Source organism: Macaca nemestrina, chromosome 15 (assembly GCF_043159975.1).
Source record: "Macaca nemestrina isolate mMacNem1 chromosome 15, mMacNem.hap1, whole genome shotgun sequence".
In the NCBI taxonomy this organism is placed as follows: Eukaryota; Metazoa; Chordata; class Mammalia; order Primates; family Cercopithecidae; genus Macaca; species Macaca nemestrina.
Window position 1 is genome coordinate 4823729 of NC_092139.1, and position 20484 is coordinate 4844212.

Below are 20484 nucleotides of genomic sequence, written 5' to 3' on the forward strand. Positions count from 1 at the left end.
TTTTAGGAGCTATCCAGACATAGCATTAAAGATGACTGTCTGCTATGTGCCAATGGCTGTCTTACGGTAGACATACAAACCGTTGTTGAGAAAGTTTTCCTACTTCCATTTATCTCTCAATCTTCCTGAAATTATTGATGATTAGGTGCTGATAGAGCTTTCATGCCTCTCTGTCTACGAATACCCCTTTTAACAAATGTGCAGACATGTACACAAACAGAAAGAGAGTGACTTAGACTCAGATCTTGGGCTCAGATATTTGTCAGGTAAGGGAATACACGAAATTTAAAGCATTGTTTTGTTTGCATTATATATTTTCACAGTTGCCATCTATTATAAGTGAAGCTGGTTTCTAGCCACATTAATTTGATCAACAAAAATGCAAGTTCTTTTTTAAAAAAATTGCTTAATGATAAAGTGAATTGACCAAGAGAACAATACCAAGTAAATAATCACAACGTGGCATGAGGATATGGCAACACCTCACAGTGGTAGGTGCATGACTGGTGCAATGGAAAATAGTAAGTCCAATATATTCTAATTCCATAAAGAAGAAAGTGATGTGGACAACCTCCAAGCTTGTGGTGCACAGTTGAATTTTGATGTTCGCAGGCTGCTCATATTCTAATTAGACATAAAAGCATCATCTGCAACTCTCTGGCAGTCCCTCAAGATTCTAAAAGGCCACACGTGGTTCTATTTTCTTTTCTGCAAACCAAACATTGGTAGGCACTAAAGCCCTCCAAACTGCAATTCTGTCTCTAAGTCAGGTGTACAGACTGATTTTATCTATTAAGAAACTGATTTCCAAACCTCACCTTTGTTTGCTTAGTAAGATCATCTGTTTCCTGTTGGACACTGTCAACGATACTGACCTTAAAAATAAAAATAATGTTAATTAGTAGAGAATATACTTATCAGAATCACATGGAAACTGCCTGGAGTTGCACAAATCTAGAATTAGAAATGACAGAAAAAGAACTTCTGTATTTAGTTTTGGTAAATAGAATTTCTTACCTCTACATCTTTTTTTTTTTTTTTTTGAGACGGAGTCTCGCTCTGTCGCCCAGGCTGGAGTGCAGTGGCCGGATCTCAGCTCACTACAAGCTCCGCCTCCTGGGTTTACGCCATTCTCCTGCCTCAGCCTCCCACCTCTATATCTTAATTCATGATTACTACTTCTCTAACTATAGGAGAAATAACGAAAAGAATTCTGATTTATTATTACCAATGGTGGGGAGACATTTAAAATTATAAAATACTACTGTTAATTAACAAAGCAGGCAGCAGAACTTGTTTATTCAGGATGAGCACAGAAGTATTTATATGTACACATGTAAAATAACACCAAATATTAATTGGTGATGAGCTTTAAGTGGGTTTTTCTTTTCTTTTTTTTGCCCCTTTTTTCCTAGGCATTATTTACAATAATTAATAATATAATAGACATGGCACTTTACATTTACATAATGACTTAGAGTGATAATACTTATTTATAATTTGTATCTCAACAATCCTTTCCCTTCCTCCAAAAAATACATGTGCAAGACTGTTGAAATAGAAAGAGATAAGTTGGCCAGGCATGGTGGCTCACACTTTTAATCCCAGCATTTTGGGAGGCCAAGGCAGGTGGATCACCTGAGGTCAGGAGTTCGAGACCAACCTGACCAATATGAAACCCCATCTCTACTAAAAATACAAAAATTAGCCAGCCATGGTGGCACGCGCCTGTAATCCCAATTACTTGGGAGGCTGAGACAGGAGACTCGCCTGAACCTGGGAGGCGGAGGTTGCAGTGAGATTTGATCACACCACTGCACTGCAGCCTGGGCAACAGAGCGAGACTTCATCTGAAAAGACAGAGAGAAGGAAGGAAGGAAGGAAGGAAGGAAGGAAGGAAGGAAGGAAGGAAGGAGGGAGAGAGGGAGGGAGGGAGGGAAGGAGGAAGGGAGGGAGGGAGGGAGGAAGGGATGTAGGATGGGGAAAGGCCCTGCAATGTATGGTTAGAACCAGCAGCAAACGAAAGTGTGAGAGTGGGGAGGGAGAGACAGTGTGCAAGCAGGATGACTAGAATAAAGCGAATGGGGCAAAAAGTATAAACAACTGGTGAATTTTCACACAGGGTATTTTGGAATTCTTTGTATTTTCCTTAAATCTTACAAGTTTTATACCAAAACAAAAAGTTATCAAAAAAGACAATTTCATGAACTAAGATTGGGTATTCAATTTAGCACTAAGATTCTTGCTAATTAATATAAAACGGGAAAGTCTGTCTTTAAAAAAATGAAACGTTTTTAATAAAACCTTTTCTTGTTATACAGTCTTCCTATTTAAAAGAAAATTTGATAGCAAAATGCTTTAAGCATACAGAAAGAAATAGAGAATGGCATAATGACGCCCATCACCTAGTTCTATTAAACCTTAATACTTTTACCCTATTTGCTTTGAAGTGTTGAGATGTAAATTGTTACAGATAAAATGGAAACTTCCTGTGTACCCCTCCCTCATCTCACTTTTTCCTCAGAAGTAACTCTCATCCTAAATTATATTTAGCATTTCAATGCATGTTTTTAAACCTTCACTATATATCTGTGTGCATAGATATAGCTATATATTCATAACAGTGTGTAATTTTTGTGGTTTTAGATTGGACTTTTAAATAATGGTTCACAGTAAGCATCATCCCATAACTTATTTTGTTTTTTTACTTATCATCGATTTTTCATTTTGGGGGAGGATATGTGTGTTAACACCTACAGTTCTAGTTCATTCATTTTCATTGCTGTAGAGCATTTCACCATATGAATAGGCAATAATCTATTTATCTATTCTCCTAGTGATGGTCATTTAGGTTGGTTCCAGTTCATTATCAAAAATGCTATGGTAATAAACATGCATGTATATGTGAAAAGTTTCTCTGTAGCAGCAATTTTCAAAGTATGGTTTCCACAGCCCTGTAAGAGAGTCCACAAGGCCAAATGCTTTCCTAAGAACACTAAGGCATTGTTTGCCTATTTCGCTGACTGACATTTGCACTGATGGTGCAAAACAATAACATTGGTGGGTAAAATTGCTGATGCCTCAACACAAATGAAGGCAGTGGTACCAAACTCCCAGTAATTTACTCAATTACTATAATTGCTTGAGAACTGATGAAGTAGTAAAAACAATATTAATTGTTCTAGGCCTGGCGTGGTAGTTCACGCCTGTAATCCCAGCACCTTGGGAGGCCGAGCGGGCAGATCATGAGATCAGGAGATCAAGACCATCCTGACTAACACGGTGAAACCCAATCTCTACTAAAAAATGCAAAAAATTAGCCGGGCGTGGTGGCGGGCGCCTGTAGTTCCAGCTACTCGGGAGGCTGAGGCAGGAGAATGGCCTGAATCTGGTAGGCAGAGTTTGCAGTGAGCCCAGATCGTGCCACTGCACTCCAGCCTGGGTGACAGAGCGAGACTCCATCTCAAAGAAAATAATAAATAAATAAATAAATAAATAAATAAATCGTTTTAAATTGCAACACTTGACTACACATCTTTTAAATACTCTTTGTGAGTGGATGGGAAGTATGTACAAAGCACTGCTGCTGCACATCAAGGCAGAAGGTTTATCTCAAAGAAAAGTACTTGCGTGATTGCTTGAGTTTCCAGCTGAACAGGCCACTTTTTTTTTTTTTTTTAGTGGAACACCATTTTACTTGAAAGAACAACCAATAAACTGATGATTCATGCCAGGGTACTTGATACAAGGTTCCTTGATCATGAGCAAAGTGAGGCTTTCACTTCAAGAAAATCAATCAACGCACAGTATCTGCTCCCACTGACAAATGTAAGCTTTCAAGCAAAAATCAGAATTGTAGAAAACTTGTGTCTGCCAATATGAGCATGAAAGCTTCCTAATATTAAAGATTTTTATTATAATAGCAATTTTTTTTAATTTTATAGGCTGAAATACGTCCACATAGGAAATATCTGCATAACTCAATAGCCAATAGCTTCCTAATGATCAACACATCATGTTCTAAAATCACACACAGGTAAAAGAGTCATCCAGAGTGCAAGAGAGACCAGTGGATTTTAATGGAACAGAGTAGGGAAAATTCATTGATATGGTTTCAGATTCTACACAGTAAATAACTGTTAAGACATTACAGTGTATTGAGTTTTGGTGCAATATCAAAGAAAAATATTCACAATTTTCTGTTCCAGGTTATTAAAATATTCCTCCGTTTTCAAATATCTGCGTGAGGCCAGAATTTCTTCATATACTCCAACCAAACAAATTCACAACAGACTGAATGCAGAAGCAGAGAGGAGACTCCTGCTGTCTTCTTTAAAGCTGGACATTCAAAATATTTGCAAAAATATATAGATAGTGCCACTTTTTCCACTAAATGGAATTTATGGAAAAATATGGATATTTTCCAAAATATGTGCTATTTTTATTACCATAGAATGGGTTTATTATGGTTATGTCCAATGAATTGAGAAATATGTTTAAAATTTCCCTGTTTTAATATCTACCATGGTATCAGGAAGTATAACCCACATAAGCTAAATCTCTAGGACTGATACCTAAATCACCAGGGACAGAGCCTCCACCCTGGTTGCCTCGTCCTTGTCAGAATCTATCCTTATTTATCCTTATTCACATTACAATACAAGAGGCCATGGTGGGTGGTGGGCGGGTGATGTTATTGGGCTGTATTGTTAGCATCAGGGCTAGTGATAATATTTGTTTCCTGGCCAGGTTATATTTCTATGTATTTACCTGAAGGGAAAGAATGTTTAAACTCTTTGAGTTCTGAAATCTCAAACTGAATTTTTTAGACAATGAATGCTTCTTGATTAATGTCAGCAGTTTTAAATTAAGGGCCTACCCAGGTGTATAATTTTTAAATGGAGAAAATTGTAGTTTTTGTAAAAGATAAAGAAATTAATTCTGTTTCTGAAACAGGTGTATTTCCAGGTGGCCAAGGTTATTAACAAGGAATATATTGAGGTTTCTTGTCTCCTCTGGGCCTCAGTTTCCCTTTCTGTAAATTGAGGGTATGAGACAAGGTGTCTTTAAGTGCTCTTTCAACACTGAAGTTCTGTAAATTCATTTTATTATGATAACACATAAACGGCACAGTTGACAGTCATGTAAGAGCTGGCTGAAGTGTTCAAAAAGAGGTTTGAAATGGTGGATGCTTATACTTTGCCAGAGATGCCTTAAATTTCACATCGTTGTGTGTGTTTCATTTCTCCTCTCTTTATGCAAGCCTTAGAAATTAACTTGAGATCTCTCATCTGGGTGATGCAGGAAGATGGAAATGGTTATATTTTCTGTAATGATTTTATAAGTGCTCTTATTATATTTCTCATCCGTGCCAATTTTAGGCAGTCTGTCCACAGAGAAAATCTTTCCGAAGATTTGCATAATGCTTGCTAGAATGCGGTGCGGTGGGCCTGGGGTGGGGTGGGGGGCGGTTCTTTCTAGTTGCTTGTTCCCTCAGCTACCATGTCCACCAAACCACGTTATCAGAGGGGGCCAGGAAGACATACGATTGCATGGTCCACCCTGCACGTGATTTGACAGATGGCTCTGGACCTGGGGCATGTAACCAATATCATTCAGGCTGGCCTGGCTGAGCAGCCATGGCATCTTTTGGGAGAAAATTCTCTGAATGAATGAAGATGTAATCTGTAACTATACAGGATACTAAACAGCTAAGAGGTCTAGATAGAAATAATTCTTTCCCAAAATGCTTGGAAATATTTCATTTTTAAATGCAAGCTTTTATTTAAGCAGAATTCGGGTCCTAAAAATCAGCAGAATTTGGATCCAGGACTCTGTTCTGCAGGTTTATATCTTTGTCCCAGATTCAGTGACAAGTAATGAGAAGCCATAGGAAAGGAGTCTTTCTTCCCTCTTCGGTCATTTCCAGTCCTGACAGCCGATGAGTCCTCAGCTTGGGGCTGGGGCAGGCTTGAAAGACCAGAGAGGAGAGAGGTTTTAAAAGAATGAAATCGGACAGTTAGGAAAGTCTCTTTTTTGTTTGTTTGTTTTTGGACAATGAGAAAAGCCTCTTAAGCTTTCATTCAGGGAGAATTTGGATCCTAGAAATCACAGAATTTCCTATGAGAGATTCCTCTAGAGATTCTTTTCATCTGTACCCAATATCTGTATTCTGGGCTCTAGAGCAGAGCAGTCCTGGGAAAATCTCTGTGAATATGAGAATGTCCCTGCTGTACTGGCCAGTGTGGTAGACCCTAGCCACATGTGGCTAATTGGGCCCCTAAAATGTGGCTAGTGCTAGTGTAGAACTGAATTTTAAATTTTGCTTAATTTTAATTAACTTAAATTGCCATATGTGACTAGAGGCCAATGCAGATAGTATAAAGTATTGGTTAAGCATGTGGATTTGTAAGTTTAGAAGACCTGAGTTTAAATCCTGTTCTATGGGCAACATGGCAAAACCCTGTCTCTATAAAATATATAAAAATTAGCCGGGCATGGTGGCCCGTGATGTAGTTCCAGCTACTCGGAAGGCTGAGGTGGAAGGATGGCATGAGTCCAGGAGGTGGCGGTTGCAGTGAGTGGAGATCATGCCACTGCACTCCAGCCTGGGCGGCAGAGTGAGACCCTCCCCCCACAAAAAAATCCTATCTACCCCTCACCAACTATGTGGTTTGGGGCAGGTAATTTATCCTCTGGAGTCTGCATTTCCTCATCTGTGCACACACATGCACACCCCCTACATATGTAAATGTATAAGTGAATGTATGTATTTGATCCTCACAACAGCCCAATCATGAAGGTACTATTATTATTCCTTTTAACATACAACACTCACATGCAAAGTGCTCAGGATGGCAAAGGCTACATAACTATCTCCTCTTTTTCCTATTCAAGTCTCTAGGCAACATTTCCACTGGCATCTCCCACAAGCAACTCAAATCCTACATGTTCCAGACTGATAGCATACTTGTATTCTCACAAACCTGCCCATCTTAGGGGCTCTCTAACCACAAAAGACACTTACCTACTCATTCCAAAGGTCATCCTTGATGCCTCTGCTTCTTTCATCCCCACCTCCAAGTTCTGTCAAGTTCACTTCCTAAGGCCAGCTCTTCTCTGTCTCCACCCCAAACAGCTAAAGTTTCCACCACCTTGAGAACCCACAGGATTGGTCTCTCCTGTTCATTCCATCCTTCTGTGGTGGGTTGAATTGTGTCCCTAAAAGCATATATTGAAGACCTAATCCTCAGTACCTGTGAACGGGACCTTATTTGGAAACAGGTTATTTGCAGATGTAATTCTTAACTGAATTACAGTTAAGATGAAGTCACACTGGGTTAGAGTGGGCCCTAATCTAGTGAGCAGTGTCTTGATAGGAAAACACAGACACAAAAAGAGGATGCCATGTCATGACAGGGGCAGAGACTAGAGTGAAGTAGCTGCAAGCCAAGAAATAGCTGGGATTGCCAGCAACCCACCAGAAGCTGGGGAGAGGCCAGGGAGTGTCCTCCCAGTTTCGGACAGAGTTTGGCCCTGCTGACACCTTGATTTCAGACTTCTGGCCCCTAGAACGGCAAAAGAGTACATTTATCCTATTTTAAGCCAATGTACCAGTTTGTGGTTCATTGTTTCAGCAGTCTGAGGACACTAATATACGTTCCTAACACATTCTCTGCACAGAGGCTTGAGTGATCTTTAAAAGCACAGATCTCACACCCCTTTTCCCCCAGGGTTTTTACTTCTCTTAGGACAGAATCCAACCTGCTCTGTCCCCTGCTGACCCTCTCAGCTTCACCTCTGACCACACTATCCTCACCTTCTGCAACCCCTCACTCTGTTGGCCTTAAATGAAGGGCCAAAAGAATAATTCAGTAAAAGCATAAATGCTAACGATTTATTAAAAGGTAACTCAATTCAGAATTTCCCAGATTGGTAACAACGCCACCACCACCACCAACAAAAAATCGTAAGTGGCTTTTCTCACTGTACAGTTTCATTCTCTTAAAACTTCCTTCCTCTCTGGTCTTTGAAGCCTGCCACAGCCCAAAGGTGAGGACATATGAGCTCTCAGGCTTGGAAATGACGAAAGGGGAATAAACTCCTCTTCCTTGGCTTGCCATTACTTGTCACTGAACCTGGAACAAAGACATAAGCCAGCAGAACAGAATCCTGACTTGGTGATTTGGCTTCATGTCCAAATGACAAAGAAAGGGTGTGGGGATTTCAGAGGAAAACTACCGTGGACACAATAGCGCTCCAGCAGAAATGGTATCAGCTTGTAAATATGGAGAGCTGAACAGGGGGACGTAGGTATCTCTTATAGATGTCACAGATGGCAATAAGCCAATTCGGGGGGCGGGGATGTAAAGGAATGGAATGGAATGTTACTTATAGCCAATTGGACAGTTATTGAGCACCTGCCAGGTGTAAAGCTCTTTGCGAGTTAAAGGTCCAGCATTTGGATTGCTAAAAACTTCTTATATCTATTGAATCATGTTCTCTTCATCTGCCTTGATTCCTGGGAATCCACATAAAGCCGCTGTCATCAGTAACTGAAGTAAAATCCACAGTCCCATCACCACTGCCCACCCCACCTGACACACCCTCAGAAGTCAATTCATTTGCTTTGGCGCTGCACTCATATGCCAGAGGGAAGAGAATTCAGGTCTGTTTCCTGATGAGACTCATTGTGGGTAGGAGCAGGAGCGAGGGAAGGATGGGGACAGGATTTGATTTGGACTATATTCAAATCCATGCAAACATGGGCTATTAAAAAGGACTTCTACAAAGTATTGGAGATCAAATTAATGTGCTGTCTGACTAAGGAAACTCTTAGCTCTTGACATGGCAAAATGTGACCAAGAAAATTCTCCAAACCTCAAGCAACTGGTATCAAACAAGTTATCCACTTTCAGACAGGGTTTTCCCCCTATTTTGTTTATTGGTGTATTCCCAGTGCCTGGCCCAAAGCAGGTATCCAGTAAATAGTTTTAGCATGAGCTCTCCGTGAATATAGCCAACCATTTTCACTGTGATGAGAAAAACAGAAAGACACAGACATAAGAGCACATTGACTGGGCCCTTACTGAACTGTGAACCTAATAGTAGAGATTGATTCTCTAAGAGAAGATGACGTTTATCTGGGAAAGGATATTGCCATGGGAATATGTGTGCCATGGTAAACGATGTGCAGAGTCAGGGCGGTAAAGGAAGATAAAGGTTTTCAAAGGGAAAAATAAAAAGGATTATATCATTGTTTTGAAATAATTGTCATTGGCTACAAAGATCAATAGCAAGGGTGACACCGGTCTGAGGTTGCACAAAAAGTTGCTGGGAAGATTTCTTCAAAAAAGTGTTTTTTGTGTAAGGTTTTAATGGCCTTTGTGCAAAGTTGTTATTTGTGCAGTTTTTGTGATAGTTTTAGTTATCAAGCCTACAAATGTGAGAACCCCCTTTGCATAACCTTCTTTGTGTCTATATATCAGGCTTTGTGCCTGTGTGTGTGTGTGTGTTTTAATATAAGGAACTCCATTTTAATTCTGACAACTTTCGCAGTACCAAGGGCTTTTACGCATTTCCTCATTCATTGTCACAACCACTGGCTCAGATAAATTCAATTATTAGCTCTGTTTTCAGGTGAAGAGAAATAGACTTAACAAGGTTATGTTAAAAATCCTGACACCCAGCACACTCCCAGATCAGCTCAACCTGAACCTTCGGGGGCAAAACCCAGGCACTGAGATCCCTTGAAGCTCCATAGGTGAGTTCAACTTGATCCAAGGTAAGGACCAAAGTTAAGCTGGCCCAGGTCCCCAGCTGGCCGGGAAGGAGCCTAGGTCAGGAGGCCAAGCAGCCCAGTCCGGAGCTCACAGTTACCAACCACTGTGCTGCTTCCCGCCCTCGGCTGATATTCAAAGGAAGAAACGATTCCCTCTCCCTAGCTGCAGAAAGCCAACGAAGCAGATCCTAACCAGCAAGCACATGTCCACTCTAAGTACAAACAGAGCAAGCCCATAGGTTTCGAATCCTGACTCCAGTAGCTTGTATTCCTTAAACAGTGGCAACTGGGGGCAGTGGATTTAGCCCTCCCATCCCCGTGGGTTTGCTCAAATTGCCTTGGATACAGACAACTGAGATTTCCGCAATCTTATGTAAAGTGTGAACAGAAGTATCATTATAAAAATTGGCAGGGCACAGTGTCTCACTCCTGTCATCCTAGCACTTTGGGAGGCTGAGGTGGGCAGATCACCTGAGGTCAGGAGTTTAAGACCAGCCTGGTCAACATGGTGAAACCCTGTCTCTAATAAAAATACAAAAACTAGCCGGGCATGGTGGCATGCGCCCGTAGTCCCAGCTACTTGGGAGGCTGAGCCAGGAGGATTGCTTGAACCTGGCAGGAAGAGGTTGCAGTGCACTGAGATGTCACCACGCACTGTAGCCTGGATGATGAGACTCTGTCTCAAAAAAAAAAAAAAAAAAAAAAAAAAATTGTGTGTTGAGTGGGTGAGGTGGCTCATGCCTATAATCCCAGCACTTTGGAAGGCCAAGGCGAATGAATCATTTGAGCTTAGGAGTTCGAGACCAGCCTAGGCAACATGGTGAAAATCCATCTCTATAAAAAATACAGAAATTAGCCAGGCATGGTGGTGAGTGACTGTAGTCCCAGCTACTCGTGAGGCTGAGGTGGAAGGACCACCTGAGCCTGGGAGGTTAAGGCTGCAGTGAGCCTTGATCATGCCACCGCACTCCAGCCTGGATGATGAAGCCAGACCCTGTGTCAACAAAAGGAGAAAGAAACAAAGAAAGAACTTGTGTGTGTTGATGTAAATAATCTCACTAAAAATAGTGTGAGCTATATAAATTAGTTTTAAACAAGTCCCTTCTCCTGCTCCCACTGTTGCCCCAAACAGCCTAGGACGCTTAACTTCCCTTTATATAAATCCAGAGCCCCTGCTACCTAAGCCATTCTCAAGACAGCCAGCCCTGGGTCCCAGCAGGTCACACTCAGTCCCTCTCACCTCCCTTCTAGAAGGGGCAGGGCCAGCTTGCACTTTGCTTTCAGTTCCCTGCACCTGAGCACTAGGCTCCAGGCTCAGCTCACCAGCTTACCTGCAGCAGCCACAGCAGCAGCGCTAGAAGCAGCAGCAGCAAGGGGTGACTCCCGGATCTCATGGCCATATGGGAATACCCAAGACAGACTCAGAACGTGCAGCTGCTAATCAGTCCTCCAAGCTGGGGATCCCGCCGGAGCCACACACCTCCTTCTCAGTCAGCAGCTTCTTCTCCAGTGGTTTCCAGGTCACTTTGGCCCAGACACTTTCATCCCAACTTGCTCCTCCCTTCTCAGCTTTTCTTGCATTTATCAGAGTGGGGAGGGTGGACTTGTAAGCTCGAACATCCGTTTGCCACAAGTAGAGTTCCTAGGAAGGGTGGGGTAGGAACTGAAGCCACCATGGTCCTGCACGTACACAAAAGACTGGCTGGGGTCTGACCTCAGGAACAACAGCTCAGCCAGGGGAAGTGAAACCAGCACCTATTGGAAGGTAGAATTATTTATTTCTTTGTTTCCTTGTTTGTTCTAGTTTCCAAGTAGAAGGCCCAATCATCTCTTTCTATAGGAGGATACGTTAGTGACTCTTTTCTATAACCCCCATCCTCTTGAAACAAACAAACAAAAAAACTAGAAAATGACCGCAAGAATGATAACTTTATTAAGGGGAAGGGATGAGGAAGAATGAAAGAAAAGAAAAAAACAACTTTTACTTTCCAAAGCACTAAAAATCGTTATTCCAACAATATCCCAGGGCTCTGGGGTTTGCAAATTATTTCTACTAAAACCTCTTTTAAGCTTAGATTAATCTGCCTTTTTGAGTTTGGAATTAAAGTGGGAGGGAGGAGAGATGGGAAAGAGCCTCCCTGTGGGCAGGGATCTCTGTGGCAACCTGGGAGTCTTTGCATTAGAATTCTGAAAAAGACAATTTGAGATTCTATTATACCAATACTTAAGGTTGCAATAAGCAAGTTTTAAAACACAATCTGTGATACATTAACCCTGATTACCTTAACATGACCTTTTTTATCACATTACCTTGTTTAAAGTAGTAAACAGATAAAATAAAAGGTAAACTTTCTTTGCTTATTTTAGATATTGGCTTAGGCAAGGATTTCATGACTAAGAACCAAAAAACAAATGCAATAAAAACAAAGATAAATAGCCGGGACCTAATTAAACTAAAGAGCTTTTGCACTGCAAAAGGAATAGTCAGCAGAGTAAACAGACAATCCACAGAGCAGGAGAAAATCTTCACAAGGCGGGGTGCAGTGGCTCACGTCTATAATCCCAGCACTTTGGGAGGCCGAGGCGGACGGATCACAAGGTTAGGAGATCAAGACCATCCTGGCTAACAAGGTGAAACCCCATCGCTACTAAAAATACAAAAAAATTAGCCGGGCGTGGTGGCAGGTGCCTGTAGTCCCAGCTACTCGGGAGGCTGAGGCAGGAGAATGGCGTGAACCCAGGAGGCGGAGCTTGCAGTGAGCCGAGATCGCGCCACTGCACTCCAGTCTGGGCGACGGTGCGAGACTCTGTCTCAAAAAAAAAAAAAAAAAGAGAAAATCTTCACAATCTATACATCTGATAAAGGATGAATATCCAGAATCTACAATGAACTCAAATAAATCAGTAAGAAAAAAACAGTCCCATCAAAAAGTGGGCTAAAGACATGCATAGACAATTCTCAAAAGAAGATACACAAATGGCCAAGAAACATATGAAAAAATGCTCACCATCACTAATGATCGGCGAAATGCAAATCAAAACCACAATGCGATACCACCGTACTCCTGCAAAAATGACCATAATTAAAAAAACAGCAGTTGTTGGTGTGGATGTGACAATCAGGGAACACTTCTACACTGCTGGTGGGAATGTAAACTAGTACAGCTGCTATGGAAAACAGTGTGGAGATTCCTTAAAGAACTAAAAGTAGATCTACCATTTGATCCAGCAATCCCACTACTGGGTATCTTTCCAGAGGAAAAGAAGTCATTATTCAAAAAAGATACTTGCACACACATGTTTATAGCAGCAAAATTCACAATTGCAAAATTGTGGAACCAACCCAAATGCCCATCAATCAACTAGTGGATAAAGAAAATGTGTATATACATATATATATGATGGAATACTACTCAGCCATAAAAAGGAATGAATTAACAGCATTTGCAGTGACCTGGATGAGATTGGAGACTATTATTCTAAATGAAGTAACTCAGGAATGGAAAACCAAACATCATATATTCTCACTGATTTGTGGGAGCTAAGCTATGAGGACACGAAGGCGTAAGAATAATACAATGGACTTTGGGGACTTGGGGGGAAGAATGGGAGGAGGATGAGCGATAAAAGACAACAAACATGGTGCAGGGTATACTGCTTGGGTGATGGGTGCACCAAAATCTCACAAATCACCACTAAAGAACTTACTCATGTAACCAAATGCCACCTGTACCCCAATAACTGATGGAAAAATAAAATTAAAAATTAAAAAATAAAAAACATCAAAAATAAAATATAAAAATCTCCCAATTAAAAAAAAACTTTCTTTGCTTAACTGAACATTCATATCTCTGAGATGCTGCTGAATATTTTAATTTGAATAGCTTATTTTCATTGAAATTAATAGCTTATTATTGAAAAGAGTAATAAATACAACTTTAAAGTCTATAGATATTTCCTATACATAAAGAGAAACTGAATACCTTATGCCTATTTTCAAAGTGGATATTTCTATAAGGATAGCTTATTTTTAAAAAACTGATTAAGTCAGAAGCACTAATTTAGAATATATAAGTCAGGTTAGCTAAACCATGTTAAATATTTGGGGAAAAACCACGTCAGTTGAGCACCCCCTGCTGCTAGAATAGCTCTGGGGACTGAAACATTCTTGCTAGAAAGGCGTTAGCCTCACAAAGGTCTAGTCTGGGAGGAGCTGGGGGACAACAGTGAAGGATTCCACTTTCACATTCATTTTAACTTTAAAAATAATTGGTATTTTAAAATTAGCCGGGTGTGGTGACAGGCACCTGTAATCCCAGCTACTCGGGAGTCTGAGGCAGGGGAATCCCTTGAACCCGAGAGGCGGAAGTTGCAGTGAGCCAAGATCACATCACTGCACTCCAGCCTAGGCAACAAGAGTGAAACTCCATCTCAAAACAAACAAACAAACAAAAACCACCATAGCAATTGGTAATATATTAGAAACAACCAAGTTTTCAACATTCTCAAGCATTTAAAATAACTGAGCAGAATGCCAGTTCCCCACACAGTAACCCTTCTTGGGTAGGCCATGGGGCCTGGAACTCAGCTGGTGATTCTGCCACACATCTTGGGTGAGCCTGAACTAGAAGATGTCCCCATTCTGGGCATCACCTGCCACACATCTTGGGTGAGCCTCAGCTAGAAGATGTCCCCGTTCCCTTTCTATTCTGAGCAAGTGATCATAGTGACAATAGTCTAGCGCTCCTTTCTGTGTACTTGGAAGTACAGTAATATTTTATAGCCACATGGTGGCAGCTCCTAGCTCCCTGTAAGCTAACAAGTGAAGAATTGAGATTGCTCATGAGATAAAAGTTACTTATGATTGCAAGGGAGGTGTGAGCTACAATTACCTACCCAGGATCAACCTTCTTATCTTTTCGAGGGGTGCCTCCAGCCACCTCCAGTTCTCACTGTTCTTTTTTTAATAATGATGATTGTGGCCGGGCGCGGTGGCTCAAGCCTGTAATCCCAGCACTTTGGGAGGCCGAGACGGGCGGATCACGAGGTCAGGAGATCGACACCATCCTGGCTAACACGGCGAAACCCCGTCTCTACTAAAAAAACACAAAAAAATTAGCTGGGCGAGGTGGCGGCGCCTGTGGTCCCAGCTACTCGGGAGGCTGAGGCAGGAGAATGGCGGGAACCCGGGAGGCGGAGCTTGCAGTGAGCTGAGATCTGGCCACTGCACTCCAGCCTGGGCGACAGAGCGAGACTCCGTCTCAAAAAAAAAAAAAAAAAAAAAAAAAAAAAAAAATAATAATAATAATGATGATTGCATCATGAGGACATCTCCACCCGGCTTGGATTTCTGCGTGGACAGTGGTCTGGCTGGCCAGGCCTTATGCCCAGCTGAAAGGAAGGGAACTGAGGTGGACAAGTGGGACTGAGGGAAGATAGCAAATGTACCTGACTCTGCCTACGTTTGGCATTTTCCATATGGATCAAGTAAACACCAGAGAAGTAAAGCGCTGGGCTTGAGCCTTCTTTCCTGGCTTGGGAGGCGAGAAGGCTGGCATTCGATGCCACCTCCGCAGAGGTGAGCCAGCCGCAGCGAAAGGCTGCGAGAGTGGCCTGTTATGGAGGACAGGCCTTAGGCTCTCCCTTTGTCTGTCTTTCTGTCACCAACACTGGGGGAGGCAGAGCCTGGAAGAGGGAGGGAGCAGAGGTGTCCTGATGGCAAAGCACCACCATGCCCTAGGATCTCAGTGCTGGGTTGGAAGGTTAGGAGGGGCTGCCCAAGCCTCCCCTGCCAACACACCCACCCGGGAGTCCAGCCCACCCAGGGCGGACGGAAGAGATTAGATTTCCATCAAGGCTGACATTGAAGTTTTAAGCTGGACTGGTTTTACTGACTGACGTGACTGGGTAATGATGAACCCCAGTTGTAACTGAGGGATTGAAATGGTTTGGGTGAAGGCTCAGATTAAAGAAGAATAAAATGGCTCATGCTTATATGTCCCCTGAGTCAAGACCTTTCTACGTTCACTAACACAAAAATCATTTTCCAGCCAAATACTTCTGAATTCAAGGTCGTGTTTCTTCATAGTCACAAGAAAAGTTTAATTTCTCAGAACACTCTTGAGAAGGGTTTTTAAAATAATCAGGGAAGAGTTCTGCTTCCAGTAGTGGTGAAGTAGCTTCAACTCCGCTGTAGACGTGATAGCTATTAACAAAATATAAAACAGGGCCGGGCGCGGTGGCTCATGCCTGTAATCCCAGCACTTTGGGAGGCCGAGGCAGGTGGATCACCTGAATTCAGGAGTTCGAGACCAGCCTGGCCAACATGGTGAACCCCTGCCACTACTAAAAATACAAAAAAATTAGCCAGGTGTGGTGACACATGGCCAGCTACGTGGGAGGCTGAGGTAGGAGAATCGCTTGAACCCAGCAGGTGGTGGTTGTAGTGAGCCGAGATCAAGCCATTGCACTCCATCCTGGGCAACAAGAGCAAAACTCTGTCTCAAATAATAATAATAATAATAAAATATAAAACAGCTACCCAGAGTGGAGGCCCTGGAGGGTGAGCACGGCAGGCAGAAGCTGGAGGGATTCCGATGCCTGGAATAGGCCATAGCTGGGACTGCTAGGTGGCTAGAGGGACAGATGGAGCAGACAGAGCTAGGTGGCAACTGTCTGGTTGTGAGAGTAGGCATGCGAAGCTGTGAAGCTCTTTCCACTTTCCTGTATGCTTGAATTTTTTTTTTTTTTTTGAGACAGAATCTCACTCTGCCCCCAGGCTGGAGTGCAATGGCGTAATCTCGGCTCACTGTAACCTTTGCCTTCCGGGTTCAAGCGATTCTCCTGCCTCAACCTCCTGAGTTGCTGGGATTACAGGCGTGTGCTGTCAGGCCCTGTTAATTTTTGTATTTTTAGTAGAGACGGGGTTTCACTGTGTTGGCTTGGCTGGTCTCAAACTCTTGACCTCAGGTGATCCACCTGTCTCGGCCTCCTAAAGTGCTGGGATTACAGGTGTAAGCCACTCTGCCTGGCCTGAAAAATTTTATAATGCCATATTGGGAAAAAACCAGAAAGGTGAATTTGACTCCATCAAGGAAAACTCCACCAGCACTTTACTTCTCTGGGGTTTACTTGACCCATACGGGAAATGCCAAATGCAGGTAGAGTTGGGTGTGTTTGTCATCTTCCCTCAGTCCTGCTGTCCACCTCGGTTCCCTTCCTTTCAGCTGGGCATGGGGCCTGACCAGCCAGACCACTGTCCAAGCAGAAGCCCAAGCCAGGTAGGGGTGCCCTCATGAAGCATTCATCATTATCAAGTGAGCTACACTACACTTATTTTTAAGTGCAGTTATTTTAAGTGAGCAAAACTACACTTATTTTTAAGTGTAGTTTTACCCAATACTGGATAGTGTATCTCTAGTTGTACCCCAATAGCTTGTCACATATATTAAGAGCTGAAGTTCATTATTAAACTTCACATTCGAATAAAATAATTTATCATTTGTGTTTCTGGGTTTTTTTTTTTCAAGGACTAAGAATTTTGTTTTTCAATTCTGATTACTAATCACATGGGTTGATTTGAGAGTGCAGTTTCTTAGGTTTTAGTATGTTGTCAGTCACTGAGAGCTGGCCAGAAAATTACCTTGGAGAGATTTTAATCTCTTACCCCAATTTTTTCAACTAATATGTAGTTGCAGATACGCAATTAGAAAAACAAACAAAAACACTGCCAGATATAACATATTGAAGGTGTTTTCACTTTTTGCAAGTATATTCCAGTGCTAATCATACCAATGGTATGAATCACAGGCTCTTTCTTCTATCATTTATGTTTGTAAATCAAGCTTGTTCAACCTGTGGCCCAGGATAGCTTTAAAAGTGGCCCAACACAAATTCATAAAATGTCTTAAAACACTGTAAATTTTTTTGCATTTTTTTAGCTCAATAGCTATTGTTAGTGTTAGTGTACTTTATGTGTGGCCCAGGACAATTATTCTTCCAGTATGGCCCAGAGAAGTCAAAAGAACAGACACCCCTGACATAAATTGTTTATGCTTCTTTAGGAAAGGAGAAAAAGAAGGGAAGGAAAAAAAAGGGGAAGATTTAAACAGCTGTTTTTATCTTCCTGCATCAAAAACTGTTCTGTTAAGGTGAAAATACATACTTTAAAAAATCAGAACATCTTCAATTAAGCTTGTTAAGCTATTTCAATATTACATAAATTCTACAAACAAAAAGCACTTCATTCCAGCATTTAGAAAACCGAAAACACCACACGAGAAAAGCAAAGCCTTCTTTTTCTTTCTCCTTACTTTATTTAGGCAGAGTATCTCAAGAGATAGGTTTAGAGGAAAAGCTTGCTGACAAATGGTGAACACTCTTCTAATCCTGGACAAAATGACCAAGTGAGTGAAAGGAAGGGGACAAGGGAAGGTAGAGTGAATGTTCCACACCTGCAGTTCAAAAATCTAAGAGTCTGAATATAAGGAAAAAGGAATGAGGTGGTTAGGTGACCTAAGAAGCCCGAACGCTTATATTTTAAGTCTTTGATCCATCCTGAGTTGGTTTTTGTATAAGGTAACAGATAGGGATCCAGTTTCGTTCCTCTACGTGTGGCTTGCCAGTTTCCTGATCTACGTGTGGCTTGCCAGTTTCCTGAAACAATGAAAATTCTAGAAGACAACACTGGAAAAATTCTTCTAGACGTTGGCCTAGGCAAAGAATTCATGACTGAGACCCAAAAAGCAAATGCAACAAAAATAAAGATAAATAAATGGAACCTAATTGAACTAAAAAGCTTATGCACGGCAAAATAATCAGCAGAGTAAACAGACAACCCCAGAATGGGAGGAAATATTTGCAAACTACACATCTGACAAAAGGAATAGTATGTAGAATCTACCAGTAACGCAAACAAATCAGCAAGAAAAAACTAAATAATCTCATTAAGAAGTAGGCAAAGGACATGAGTAGACAGTTCTCAAAAGAAGATATACAAATGCCCAACAAAAATGTGCAAAAAGTGCTGAAGATCACCAATCATCAGGGAAATGCAAATTAAAACCACAGTGAGATACCACCTTACTCCTGTAAAACTGGCCATTATTAAAAACTCAAGAAACAATAGATATCGGCATGGATGTGGGGAAAAAAGAATGCTTGTACACTGCAGATGGGAATGTAAATTAGTACAACCTGTATGGAAAACATATGGAGATTCCTTAAGGAGCTAAAAGTAGATCTACTATTTGATCCAGCAATCCCAGTACTGGGTATCTACCCTGATACAGTTTGGCTGTGCCCCCACCCAAATCTCATCTTGAATTATAGTCCCCATAATCCCCACGTCATGGGAGGGACCTCTTGGGATGTGATTAGATTATGGGTGTGGTTCGCATGCTGTTCTCCTGATAGTGAGTGAGTTCTCATGAGATCTGATGGTTTTATAAGGGGCTTCCCCCTTCACTCAGCTCTCATTCTCCCTCCTGCCTCCCTGTGAAGAGGTGCCTTCCACCATGATTGTAAGGTCCCTGAGGCCTCCTCAGCCATGTGGAACTGTGAGTCAGTTAAACCTCCTTTCTTTATAAATTACCCAGTCTTGGGTATTTATTCATAGCAGCATGAGAACAGACTAACACATACCGAAAGGAAAAAGAAGTCATTATATGAAAAAGACACTTGCACACGTATATTTATAGCAGCACAATTCACAATTGTAAAGATGTGGAATCAACCAAAGTGCCCATCAATTGAGTGGATAAAGAAAAAGTGATATATATGTACACACACTCACACACACATATATATATAAAGTATACCATGGAATACTACTCAGCCATTAAAGGGAGCTAAACATTGTCTTTTGCAAAACCTTGGATGGAGCTGGAAGTCATTATTTATTTTTTTTTTTTGAGACAGAATCTTGCTCTGTCACCCAGGCTGGAGTGCAGTGGCATGATCTTGGCTCACTGCAGCCTCTGCGTCCCGGGTTCCCGGATTCTCCTGCCTCAGCCTCCTGGGTAGCTGGGATTACAGGCACATGCTACCACGCCTGGCTAATTATTGCATTTTTAGTAGAGACAGGGTTTCGCCATGTTGGCCAGGCTTGTCTGGAACTCCTGACCTCATAATTCTAGCTGAAGTAACATAGGAGTGGTAAACCCAAATCTTTATGTTTTCACTTAGAAGTTGGAGCTAACCTATGAATATGCAAGGGCATATAGACTGACATATGGACTTTAGAGACTCAAGAGGGAAAGTTGGGAGGGAGGTTAGCAATAAAAAACTGCACATTAGGTACAATGTACACTACTCGGATGACAGGTGCCCTAAAATCTCTAATTCATCTCTATATAATTTATCCATGTAACCAAAAACCACTTGTACCCCAAAAGCTATTGAAATTTTAAAAAAAAGAAAAAAGAAACTTCAACTCCTTAGTTTTCACTCGTGGAGCAGATTTTATCAGAGGCTGTAAATCACTCATTCAGGCAACCTCTTAGGTAAATAGCCGGCCCAGTGCCTTTAAACTATGGAGAAAAATAGGGCTAGATAAGCAAATGGCTTGCTTGAGGGGAGACAGGGCCTGCCAACTACTCACATACCATAAAGGCAGTCACTCAAACTTGCAGACTTAAGTACCAGGAAAGCAGGTTTCTCAAACTTTAATGTGCCAAGGATTCTGTTAAAATGCAGACTTTGAC

At 41.8% G+C, this 20484-nt stretch overlaps 1 protein-coding gene across 5 annotated transcripts in view; it reads right to left on the reverse strand.

Annotated features, from left to right (window-relative positions):
- LOC105470561 (cadherin 26) overlaps positions 1-20484 on the reverse strand; it is a 67825-nt gene that overhangs the window by 42501 nt on the left and 4840 nt on the right. For 4 of the 5 annotated variants that reach the window (XM_011722664.3, XM_011722660.3, XM_011722662.3 and 1 more), the window contains exons 1-2: positions 11113-11248; positions 819-875 (exon numbers count right to left, since the gene is read on the reverse strand). In XM_011722664.3, coding sequence (XP_011720966.2) covers positions 819-875; positions 11113-11181 — 126 coding nt within the window. In that variant the 5' untranslated portion in view covers positions 11182-11248. Of the gene's footprint in view, positions 1-818; positions 876-11112; positions 11249-20484 lie in introns of those variants that run through there. The other variant, XM_011722659.2, reaches the window with a different exon arrangement.